The sequence below is a fragment of the Dipodomys ordii genome, unplaced genomic scaffold, assembly GCF_000151885.1.
Source record: "Dipodomys ordii isolate 6190 unplaced genomic scaffold, Dord_2.0 Scaffold75, whole genome shotgun sequence".
Classification (NCBI taxonomy): domain Eukaryota; kingdom Metazoa; phylum Chordata; class Mammalia; order Rodentia; family Heteromyidae; genus Dipodomys; species Dipodomys ordii.
In genome coordinates, this window is record NW_012267291.1 from 6454755 (window position 1) to 6467107 (window position 12353).

At 57.7% G+C, this 12353-nt stretch overlaps 1 protein-coding gene across 1 annotated transcript in view; it reads left to right on the forward strand.

Moving 5' to 3' along the window:
• The window catches only part of Kcnb1 (potassium channel, voltage gated Shab related subfamily B, member 1), a 70790-nt gene that overhangs the window by 11132 nt on the left and 47305 nt on the right, over window positions 1-12353 (forward strand). Inside the window, exon 3 of the mRNA XM_013024312.1 lies at window positions 4-513. Coding sequence (XP_012879766.1) covers window positions 4-513 — 510 coding nt within the window. The remainder of the gene's footprint in view (window positions 1-3; window positions 514-12353) is intronic.

Sequence of the window (12353 nt, forward strand, 5' to 3'; positions counted from 1 at the left end):
CAGCCCGTGGAGATCGTGCGCAGCAAGGCCTGCTCGCGCCGCGTGCGCCTCAACGTCGGCGGCCTGGCGCACGAGGTGCTGTGGCGCACGCTCGACCGCCTGCCCCGCACGCGGCTCGGCCGGCTCCGCGACTGCAACACGCACGACTCGCTGCTCGAGGTGTGCGACGACTACAGCCTGGACGACAACGAGTACTTCTTCGACCGCCACCCCGGCGCCTTCACCTCCATCCTCAACTTCTACCGCACCGGGCGGCTGCACATGATGGAGGAGATGTGCGCGCTCAGCTTCAGCCAGGAGCTGGACTACTGGGGCATCGACGAGATCTACCTGGAGTCCTGCTGCCAGGCCCGCTACCACCAGAAGAAGGAGCAGATGAACGAGGAGCTGAAGCGCGAGGCCGAGACGCTGCGCGAGCGCGAGGGCGAGGAGTTCGACAACACCTGCTGCGCCGAGAAGCGCAAGAAGCTGTGGGACCTGCTGGAGAAGCCCAACTCCTCGGTGGCCGCCAAGGTGAGTGTGTGTGTGGGGCCGGGGTCCCGGGCTGGGCCGGCCCCCCCCACGGCTCCCAGGACCGGGGCTCTGACGGGGGCATCCCCAGAGGGAAGGCCCCCATCCCCCCGTCGTGGGGTCTCCCCCCACCCCACCGCCATTGGCTGTTCAATACTCTTCTTTTTGTCGGAGGCAAGATGTACACATAGGGCTGGGTGTAGATCGGACCCGAAGGGCCTGGAGATGGGAGCCAGGAGGAGGAGGAGGAGCAGCAGCAGCGTTGGGCTGACACGGGGTGGAGGGGACTCTGGTTCCCTTGGAACGTCCCCCCGGGCCTGGGCTCTGCCATGGGTGGGTGGCCCTGCGATCCTAACACCCACTGTCCACCAGGAAGGGAGGAAATGCAGCCTGTGGCTGGCCTGCGCGCTGAGATACTGTCAGAGGCCCAGACCCACCCACGTGACGACAAATGGGGCCAGGGGATCCGGCAGGGAGAGGGCAGGGGATCGGGCAGGGAGAGGGCAGGGGATCGGGCAGGGAGAGGGCAGGGGATTGGGCAGGGGAGAGGACAGGGGATCGGGCAGGGAGAGGACAGGGGGTCGGGCAGGGAGAGGACAGGGGATCGGGCAGGGAGAGGACAGGGGATCGGGCAGGGGAGAGGGCAGGGGATCGGGCAGGGGAGAGGGCAGGGGATCGGGCAGGGGAGAGGGCAGGGGAGGCAGGCAGTTGGTTGTGGGCTGTAGGTTGCCCTTATTTTTTTTTTTCCCTCAAGAGCAGTTCGGGCGTTTGTAAAGATGGGTTGCCACCGGGGAGGATGTGCTCATGGGAGAGGAAAACGGGGTGGTGTGCGGAGCTCAGAGGAGGCAGGAGTGAGCTTGCTCACACCGGAAAAGTGGGTGCCACCGGGACTGAGGGAGGCTTGGGGTGCAGGCCAGGAGCAGAGCGGGAGGGAGGCACGTCTCTGAGGCAGGCGGAGACTCGGGGCCTGCAAGGGGCCTGTCCTCACGTGGCTGGTGCCCGGGGCCTGTAGGACAGAGGCGCTGGCCCTTAACCGGCTTAGGATCAGCAGATTTACTTTGCTATTTCCAGGCCTGGCCCAGCATGCAGCTCACGGAGGCCTTGCCGTCCCCTCCCGCCTTCCTGTCCCGTCCCAGGGATGTAAGAGACAGGAAATGGGGGGGGCGCTTCTCGAGAAGAAGCAGGGGTGGGCTGTGTTTGGGTTGGCACCTGGCAGAGGCACAGGCGCCCAGGCTTCCAGGAGGCACAGTTTGGGAATAAACAGCTCTCCCCTCCCTCGGGTTAATCCGATTGCCCAGATGAGCTTCGTGACCTCGCGGTGATCCCAGGCGGAGCTGTCAGCTCACATTCCTGCAGATGGACCAGCCAGGGTTTTCTGTAGCCAGAGCTGGACAGGGAGGAGAAACTCTGACCACCACGGAGCAAATCCTTAGCAAAGGGGCTCAGAGCAGGAAACCACTTGCCTCGAAGGCACAGAATTGGCAAAGAGAAGTAGCCAGAAATTGAAAGCCTCGTGTGACTTTGAATACCCTGTTCCCTCTCCACACCCTCCTCACCTCTCTGCTCTCACTCTTGCTGACCTCTGCCATTCATTCTCTCTCTCTCTCTCTCTCTCTCTCACACACACACACACACACACACAGAGCCAAGCTGCACTTTTCAAAATGTTAATTGGATAGCATTATTCATCTGTTTGAAATCCTCCTGAGGTTTCTCATCACACTTAGAATAAAACCTAGGCTCCATCATTCATGAAAGGCCTGGCCCTCAGAACTACTCTGGTACATCTCTTGCATTTTCCCCCCTAGTCCACTTGATTCTGTGGCCTCTTTGTTCCCAAACAGGTCAGGGTTTATCCTACCTCAGGACCTTTGCACTTGCCATTCCTATTGCCTGCAATGTTTTTCCAGATTGTTACCTGGCTAGTCCCTTCTCATTCCCTATTTGAACAGGCACAGAAATGGCAAAGGTCTCCCTCTACCAGGAGACCTTTCTTGGCTCCTGCTGGTAAAAGTACACACACTCTCACCCTCCGTCACAGTGGGCAGTGTCTTCTCTGCGTAGGCCTTAAGTGCTGTTTGAAATCCTCTTCTCTTTTGTATGTGGCACACCTAAGAATGTGAGTCCCTTGAGTTGTTCCCAATGGGCATGGGGGTGCCTGGCCCCGGGGACCTCCCAGAAACCACACATGAAATGAATCGATGGGTGGATGGAAAAGCAAACGATGAATCACTGTCTCAGTGACTCCTCCTCACTGCCCGCCCGTGACTCGGTTTCCCTGAGCCTCTGGCCTCCCTCGGTCTCCTGAACTAGGTCTGTGCTCCTAGCTGGGGCATCCTGAGACCCGTAGAAATGTCTTTGAGGCCACAGACTGAGAAGACCAAATGAAGGGTCCTATCTGGGTGGCCACACCTAGCGAGAACAGCATTGTGTCATGTGTGCAGGACAAGAACAGCTCTGCCACTGCCATCCATGATCCCTGGTCTTAGGCCATATTTTTTTCTTCTCCCAGGCCAGCCTGACACCTGTGAAAAAGAAAAAGAGATCAAGGCCATCACCCACAAAATAGCATCTGTGAAAACTTAGCTCAGGGCCCAGTACCGAACAGGTGGTGCTGCTGTTGTAAATAATAAGTAGCTGACTCCTGTTTCTGGGCTGAGTTCCTGCAAAATCTTTTCCTCATGATAGCAGTACCAGGGAGGCTGAGCTGAGGTCGTTAATAATTGATGGAATGTTCTGGAAACTCAGAGACAAACCCAAGCCCAGGCCCTAGACTCCTCCATCGAAACCCATTAAGCCAATGGCAGAGTGATTGATTGCTGTTTGGAAGCCAGGGTCAGTCCCACCGGGACTGACGGGGAGGGAGGTGGTGCTGGGGCCACCACTGGGTTTGTTTTCTTCAAGAACAGGACAGGCACTCCTCCGGGGGAGCGAGGCGGCCAGTCTGCAGGCCTTGAGAGCTTGCGAAAGGTCTCATTTCCAGAGCGGCTGTTCTTCAGTGTGTCGGGCGCTGCCCGCTGGGCCTTCCTCTCTGCTGTCTCATTGAGGTCCCTCCCACAGCCCGCCGGGGCCGCACACCTGCGAGGACTTCTCCGGGTATAAGTAACGGAACAGAGAACTCAGCACCTGCCCCCGCTCACCTATCAGGACGATCCCAGGTAGTGGGGCATAGGAGGCCCTGGCTCAGTGAAGCAATGGCGTTCTAGATGCTTTCTCCCTCTTCAGTCCCTGTGGGGGACCCGGACTCAAGCTTGAAGCCTCACACCGGAGTGGGCTGCCAGTGACTGCTCTCCAATGTAGACACAGTGATGTCCAGCCACAGAGACGGGCACTACTTTTTTTTTTTGAGAATTCCTTTGGCCAGGACAGGTCACATGTTCTAACCCTTCTGTGAATCCTATTGGCTTTTTTTTTTTTTTTAAGGGAGGGTACCTATCCTGTGGTTTAATTGGAGATGAAAATCTCAGAGACTTTCCTGACCTGGCTGGCTTCAAACCACAATCCTCAGATCTCAGCCTCCTGAGTATTACAGGAGGTGTGCGCCGCCAATGCCCGGCATGAACATGCTCTTTGGACATTCCCATTGGTCAGGATAGGTCATGTGTTCATGCTTTCACTGTTGGGGAATCTGCAAAAGCCAGTGTCTATCATTTCATGTCTTTAGAGTGAGGTTAAGAGCCTTTGACGGAAGAGGAAATGGAGGCTCCTGGAGGCCCAGGTCATCTTGTCTCAGCTGAAGGATCAGTAGGTAGCATTTAGTGTGTGTGTGTGGGGGGGGGGGGTAGAGCCAAGGTTTGGACGCAGTTCATCTGGTCTTAGGCCGGCTTCTGAATCCTGGACTGCATTTCCGGAAGTTTGCCGTGACAGGGTGATACCAGGTGCTGCTCCTGGTTTGTCTGGGTGGTTCTGTGAGATTTCAGGCGTGAATATGGTTTGCAACTAGAATGTGTAAGTGTGAATTCTTATTATGATCGGAATATCCAGAAATGGGTGTGGTGTTTCGTTATTGACAAGGCCCCGGGCTCTGGCTTAGAGTAGATGTGTTGAGCCTCATTTTCCTACCTAGGAAACAGGGATTGGGTTGGAGGAGAGAGGCCACGAGCACCTAGCCCAGCACCTAGCACCCATAAGAAGGAGTTCCTCGGAACTCCTCCGAGTAGCTCTACCTCGCCTGCTGGGGTCATTTGTACCCTGCCCCCATCTTTTGGGCCATTGCGAGACAAGGCTTTATCGTCCTTGCAAGATCTGGGAGGACTGCGTATCATCCTCAAGAAAAATTGGGGAACTACTCAGTGTCCAGGGGTCCTCAGTTTTCCATAGACTGGGGCTGGCCCCAGCTCAGACGTCTCAGATGACTGTTTTTATTGCTAGGGGCAGAATCCAGCCCTTTCCTCCTGCCCCGGCTCTTCCCGGACTGCACTGGCCACAGGTTGTGGAAGGATGGAAAGCATGGAAGCCGTACCTGCAAAAACAGGGTCTCCCCTTGACCTGCGAAGCCCAGGGCCCAGGATGCCACCGTAGGTGCCACTCAGGGCCACCTGTAGGGCTCTGAGCCCCACCGCCACCCGTGAGGCTCCCGGATGGCCCCCTTCCCAACCTCCACTTGACTAGGGTCAGATATTGGCAGCTGGGTTCGGGGTTTGGAAAGTTCGATGGGCTGGAGAATGCAAAATCACTTAGGAAGGAAGAGTGCTAGCCAAGCAGACAGTTTGGCCAACGCTTAATTAACTGGAAGAGAGCAAGCACGCATTAGGCACCAACTCCATACCCGGCACTTTGTGTACCTCTGTACTTCATAGCTGCATGGATGGAGCTGGATTTCAGAGCCGGATTGCCCAGGTCAGCTTGGCTGCCTCCTCCCTGGCCGCAAGGCTTAGAGCAAGCTCTTGCAGTGCTCTGTGCCCTGGCTCTCTACCAGCCACAGTAGGGGAGCATAGTAGGGAGCAGTAGGGGAGCGTAGTAGGGGGCAGCATGGCCTGTGTACCCCATGCAAAGCCCTTAGAACTGGGCCTGGTGTATAGAAAGCCCTCTTGATTTTATTTATTTATTTATTTGGTGCTGGCCCTGGGGCTTGAACTCAGGGCCTGGGCGCTTGCTGTTCCTTAGCTTTTTTGTTCAAGGCCAGTGCTCTAAACTTGAACCACAGCTTCCGGTGTGGCTTTTTGTTGGTTCCTTGCAGACAAGAGTCTCAGGAACTTTCCTGCCTGGGCTGGCTTTGAACTGTGATCTCAGACCTCAGCTAGGGGCAAGGATTACAGGCGGGTGTACTGGGCACGCAGGAAGCCCTCTTGCTTCTAATTGTCATCTCACTGGAGCCTCCAGATGATTCTGCAGAACCAATCAAGTGTCTTTCAAAAACCTATCTGTCTGATAAAATGTCACCAGCTCATTTGCAAGCCTCCAGGCATTCTCTGGCCATTAGAAGAAGGCAGGGTCTCAACACCTCACCCGGAGCTGCCCTGCCTCCAGCTGCTAGCTGATGATGTAGAGAGATAAACACTGCCCCTCCCACGTCTCCCCACCCTGGGCAGGGGACTTGGGAGCCAGCCTGGGAGGAGCCCACACGTTCTGCATTCTGTGCTTCTACAGCTATTCTCTTCAGGATGACCCCAGCCCAAACCCCAGGGCTGGATGGGCTCAGTCAGCCTGGTCTCCAGCTCTGGGATGAAATCAAAACAGTAGTGGTGGCAGCGACAGTCGTATTCCGGGCCCAGCTCACCTGGCACAGCCCAGAGGCCTGTGGCGTGCCGTCAGATCTAACAGCTGCCACGGGAGGGAAGGGTCACCGTCCTCCAGCCAGGAAACGGGGACTTGGCCGGGTGATGTGGCTACACCACACACGGGAGCCCGTGGCTTTGACCTCTGGGCTGAGCGGATGACCTTTAGGAATTGAGAGCTGAGCTTCAGCTCTCCTATCCTGTCTCCCGAGAGGCTGGGCAGGCTGGATAGCCTGCTGAGACCTTTCCAGGATAAACCAGCTCCTGGGTGGCCATCCCTCCCCTCCCCTCCCCTCCCCTGCAGCCGGCGCCCTCTGCCCACTGGCGGGGTGTGTGTGTGTGTGTGTGTGAGCAGGCTCCGTCATGCCCGGGGAGCTCTGGTTCCTGTGTTGTGTCCCTACCACTGCGGGGCAGACACAGCCACACTCCGACGTGCAAATGGGAGGCAAATCCTGGGGTGTCGGAAGGAATGACGGAGATGGAGCACGCGTGTGTGCACGTGTGTGTGCGTGTGTGCCAAAAACGTCAGCCTTCATTTATCATGGTGCCACCCCCACCAGCACCCATGGAGAGGGCTGAAGGCTACACCCCAGGGAGCGCAGTCTCGACCCTCCCTCGGGGACCTCACGGCTGAGTGTGTGCCGGGTCGGAGGGGGCCACTCGGGGTCACGACGCCAGAGGTCAAGGTCAGACCCCTGGGGACTGTGATTGGACCTGAGGAGCGAGGGGCGGAGCGTGTTTGGTCGTGGGCTGCAGCGGGCGTCAGGGTGGGCGTTCTGCTGGCTCTGGACACAAAGCCTTCTGCCAGGTGTGGGCTGGGGTGGAGGTGTGGCGCCTGCGTGTCATGTGACATTGCGTGTCCCCTCTGCGTTGCTAAGGCGTCCTCTACCCCACCCCTCCTCCTGCTCTGCCTTCCCGGTTAGAGTCATCCTTAGTTTTCCCAGCTTCCCAGTCCTTACAGGCAAACACTGCCTCCGGTCGCAGCCGAACGTCCTCTTGGTTTACATGGGTTGAGGGGCCGGTCCGTGCAGGTTCCTCATCCTGTGGCTGCCAGGATAACATCTAAGGCCCCAGAAGAACCTCCACACTACCCTTATTTACACACCTAGTAGTACAGGGTTCCCTTTTATCCTATCTGCCAATACCAGGTGTCTTTCTTAGCACCTCAGGGCCTTTGCACATACTGTCTCTGGCTGGAACATCTGCATCCCCCCCCAAACCTCTGTCCTTCATCCTTTAAGACTCTGCCTAAACAGCCCTCCCTCACTGCCCTCCCTTGCCAACCTTCCATGGTGGGCCATGGTATTTCTCCCAATAATTTGTGACTAGATCCTCTTGGTCACTACTTTTGGGGTTCCTGAGTCCATTACTTTGGGATAATCTTTTTTTCTGAAACAGAGGCTCCTCACAGAATACATGGCCTTTGCAATTCAAAGTCTCCCATTTCTAAAAAATTTCATTTGTTTGGCTTGTTGTTGTTGTTGTTATTGTTGTCAGTGGTTGGGCTTGAACTCAGGGCCTGGGTGCTTTCCCTGAGCTTTTTGCTCAAGGCTTGCGCTCTACTTTGAGCCACAGTGTCACTTCCAGTTTTCTGGTGGTTCATTGGAGGTCAGAGTCTTACAGGGACTTTCCTGCCCAGGCTGGCTTTGTACCTCGAGCCTCAGATCTCAGCCTCCTGAGTAGCTAGGATTACAGGTGTGATTACCAATACTTGGCTTTGTTTTGCATTTTAAAGTTGACCAAAAAAAAAAAAATCACAGTGCTGTGAAAGGGGAGGAAGTGAAGGGCAGACCTTTGCGCGTGCTGTGCCCTCTGCCAGGAATGCCTTTCCTCTTTACCCCAGTGTTAGCTGAAGCTCAGTTTGAATGTCACCTCCTCGGGGAGGCCTGCCCTGATCTCCTGCTATAGGTTTTCCATTCTGTGCCACTTTTGAATGGCCTTCGCTGTCATCTCATCACGACTCTCCTCCAGATAGCCGGACTCCCCCGGGTGAGACCTGTCTCGCCTGGGCCTTGCCTCCACAGACTTGGGTGGGTGGAGGAAGGAATTCGGAGGTCCGTGGTCGTTTCCCGGAGTGGCTGGTAGGTGAGCGTCTAAAGTGTGCAGCCCAGCTCCAAGGCCCTTTTCCTCTTCCATGAATGGACGCCAATGTTTTTCAGGCAGGCGGGGGGTCTTCCCAAGCCCTGGCTTGGAGCCCAGGGCTTCCTGGGGCCTCCTGGCAGGCTGGAGCTGCGCCGGGTACCCCCAGCCCCTCCCATCAGCTCTGTGAAGGCCCCTTTGGGTTCTGAGTGGCGCCATGCTGCCACCTTTTGCCTACGCAAGCCCCGCCTGCAAGGAGTGACCGCAGGAAAGCGAATCCAGACGCAGGCGTCCGGTGTGGGTCCCTGCGAGTTCACAGAAACGGGGTTTGGCTGGCCACGGGTCCCCTCAGGGCAGGGGACCGTGGTGCAGAGCTTGGCGCCACTGCTGTCCCTCGCGGCCCCCGGAACCCGACCTCCCCACGAGACACACGCTCGGGTCACCACGGTCCCTTCCCAGCCCGATCAGCAGCGGCTGCTTGGGGCCCAAGAGGGTCAGCAACGCCTGACGCAGGATTTGCCTCAGGTTCCCTTCGATCCTTTTTCTTTGGAAACATCAAAGGGAGACTATCATGCTAGCTGCTCAGGCGGCTGAGATCTGAGGATCACGGTTCAAAGCCAGCCCGGGCAGCAAAGTCTGTGACTCTTATCTCCAATGAACCAACAGAAAACCGGAAGTGCAGCTGTGGCTCAAAGTGGGGGAATGGCTAGTCTTGGATCAAAAAGAAGCTCAGGGACAGCACCCAGGCCCTCAGTTCAAGTCCCAGAACCAACAAAAAAGGAGATTGCCATCCTGAAGCACTGACCCTTTAGTCCTGCGCCGCGTACAGAGATCCCTGGCTCCCCTGGGCCTTTCCTGGAAAGGACTGGGAGGGGGCTCCTCGTGGTGCCGTGCTGGTGCTCGGCTCCCCAGAGACTCTGGGGACCCATGGAGTCTGGGCCTCTAAGATGGGCTCCAAGAGTCGGTGTTTCTCAAAGCTGGGGTTGGCTGGGGGCTGGCTGGGGGTTGGCTGGGGGCTGGGCTGCCCTGGGCGGATAGTCTCACTGAAAGCACCCCCTCTGTCAGGATGGAACTCTCCAGAGAGCTAGTGTGGCTGCACCCTCCACCAGCGCCCCGCCCAGCTCTGCTGTGTGACTGTAGGCAGGTCATTGGGCTTTTCTGGGCCTCTCCGTTCTGGGAACCCCGGAACCCTGGGCGGGATGGCAGCTCCCATCTTCTTACCTGCGTGCCCCAGCCCCTGGCCAGTTGGAGCGCCCACATCTTTCCCCAGACTGCAGGGTGAGGCCCACAGCCGTGGCCCCAGGTCTGGGTTCTTAGCCAGGGTGTCAGTCCCCTGCTGCTGGGGATCCCCAGAACACTTAGGGTATGCAGTGTATGCCTGGGGCTCCCCGCCCAAGCCCCTCACCCAGAAGTCCATCCGCTCGGGCCTCCCTCCTCTACAGCCGCTGCCTTTCCTGGGGGCAGAGACAAGAGGTCCAGAGAGGCCCTGTCCTTTACCCAGCATGCACGGGGGCTCCATCCTTCCCAGCCTGCACAGGGGCCCCCGTCCTTTACCCAGTATGCACAGCTTCAGCCTGGGTATGAGGCTGAGCCCTTCCCCCGACTCTGAAGCTGGTGAACACCACGGGCACATCCCTTCAACTCGTACCCCAAGCCACACAGCTGCTCCCGCCCGCCCGGACTCTGTGTCTCCTGCCAGGCAGGCACAGAGGCCAAAGCCTGACCTGTGGACGCTCGCCAGCTTTTCACCACCCCATTAACACTCCTGACGCCAGCCCAGTCTTTAAAGGGCTAGATTGTAAACAGTTTAGGTTTACGGGCCAAAGGGCAAAGCTGGGCTTCAGGCTCCCGGCATTCCACTCGGAGCCTTTGCGTGGCTCCCATGTCACTCGGCATAAAGGTGGAATCCACACGAGTCCCCAGGTTCTCCAGTGCCGACTCCCTGTGTGCCCCCGTGATCTACCTCAGGGCCTTGGCACAGGCGGGTCTGGCTACTATCTGCTTCCTGTCTTCCAGGGTTTGTGGTTTTATGGTTTTTATTTTGTTCTGTTTAGTGTTGGTTATAGGCCTTGAACTGGAGACCTGGGTGCTGATCCTGAGCTTTTCCACTCAAGGCTGGCACTCTGTCACTTGAGCCACAGCTCCACTTTCATCCTTTTGGTGGTTAATTGGAGGGAGATAAGAGTCCCAGACTTGTCTGTTCAGGCTGGCTTTGAAGCTTGATCCTCAGATCTTAGCCGCCTTATCAGCTAGGATCCCAGCGTGAGCACGGGTGCCCGGCAGGATGTTAGGCAAACGTCACCGTTTGAGACAGTGCCTCCTCCGCTGACCACCATTTTCAAATGTCGGCTGCTGCCTCCTCCCTTCCCTGCCTGACTACAGCGCGGACACTGCCTCCTCTCCCTCGCGTCCCCCACACCCGGGTCTGTGCTCCACGAGACAGGGAGCTGGGGCTGTTCCCTGTGGAGCCCTGGCACCCAGTAGGTGCTAAATTAACAGAGCCTGTGTGTCCTAGGTGTAGAACCACAGTATCCTCTCACCTACCTGAAAATACCGTGCTAGTTAGTGGCACGGTGCCGTGTGTGTGTGTGTGTGTGTGTGTGTGTGTGTGTGTGTGTGGCACTGGGGTGGCAGAGGCAGGCTGCAGGTCAAGCCCTCACCCACCAGAGGCCCCTCGGTCTATGCGGGCCCCTGGGCTGTCACCCGCTTCTCTGGAGACCCCATCTCCCCATCCTCCATACACGGGCCTCCAACCTGGCCGAGTGTGCACACGCCATGCCCCGTGGCCCCGTGGCCATTCCCATGGTGGTGGTTCAGGCTGCGGCCGGAAGCCACCCAGCTCAGGCACCCCCGCCTTTAGAGTTCCTGGAGACCGCCAGGGTGCTGGGTGCTGGGCGGGGGTGGCTCGCCGGTACCCCACTGTCAGCGTCCCAGCCGCCCCTGCTGGCCTCCAACACACGGCAGGCGTGACCCTGTCCCAGAGGGAAGGGGGCTTCGTGTTCAGTGTTGGCACACCTCCCGGCCCAGGCCCCTCACCCCGGCCTGGCCTTCAGGGTGGAGAGGCCCAGCCACTTCTGCTGACTTGGTTGGGGACACGGGCCAAGGGGCTGAGGTCCAAGTCCGGCTCTCATTCACGTCTGGCCGGCCTCCTTTGCCCTGCCAGCCTCCCCGCCTCCCACCCTGGCTTGTTTGTGAGGTTTGGCTTGGCAGCCTTTCGTGCTGACCCTGGGTGGCTCAGTGAAGCTGGCAGAGGCCAGATCCAGCCTTCTCCGCACGGCCTCGAGGACCTCAGGCCTCCCAAATCTCTCCTCCTGCTCAGGGCGGGAGGCAGCCAGGGCAAGCCAGGCAGCAGAGGGAGCAAGAGGTGGCCATGCCAGATACTCTGGGATCTGGACAAGTCCCCCACACTAGCCTAGGGCTTTGGTCCCCCAGCTGTCAAGAGAGGGCATGAGAGAGTGGGGGGGCGCTTCACTGCACCCATTCTTAGAAAAGCACCAAATACATCTCAGACATTGACCTAGATTCTGGGGAATGGCGGACAAGAGGAGACCAGGGCTTGGCTCACGCAGAGGATCCTTGTGGGGAAAGAAGAAGGCTTGAACTTGGGATCTCACACTCTCCCTTGACCCCCTGAGTCACACCTCCACGTCTTACTTTTTGCTGGTTAATTGGAGATGAGGTTTTGCCCAGGCTAGTTCAAACCACCATCCTCAGATCTCCATCTCCTGCGTAGCTAGGATGACGGGCGTGAGTCACCAGCACCTGGCTGCCACTACCTTTTAAGATTTTAACTTATTTTGAAAACCCTCATGGAACAGTCATGGGGAAGAGTTCTGTGAACTGGCCCACGTGCTTTATTCAGAGTAATTGCCATATGCATTGCTTCTTTGTGGGGAAAACATCCAAAGTCCTCCTTTCTGACAGTTTGTTGTTGTTTTTGTTTTTGTCTGTCCTGGGGCCTGAACTCTGGGCCTGGGCGCTGTCCCTCAGCTCTTCAGCTCAAGGCTAGCGCTCTACCACTTGAGCCACAGCGCCACTTCCGGCTTT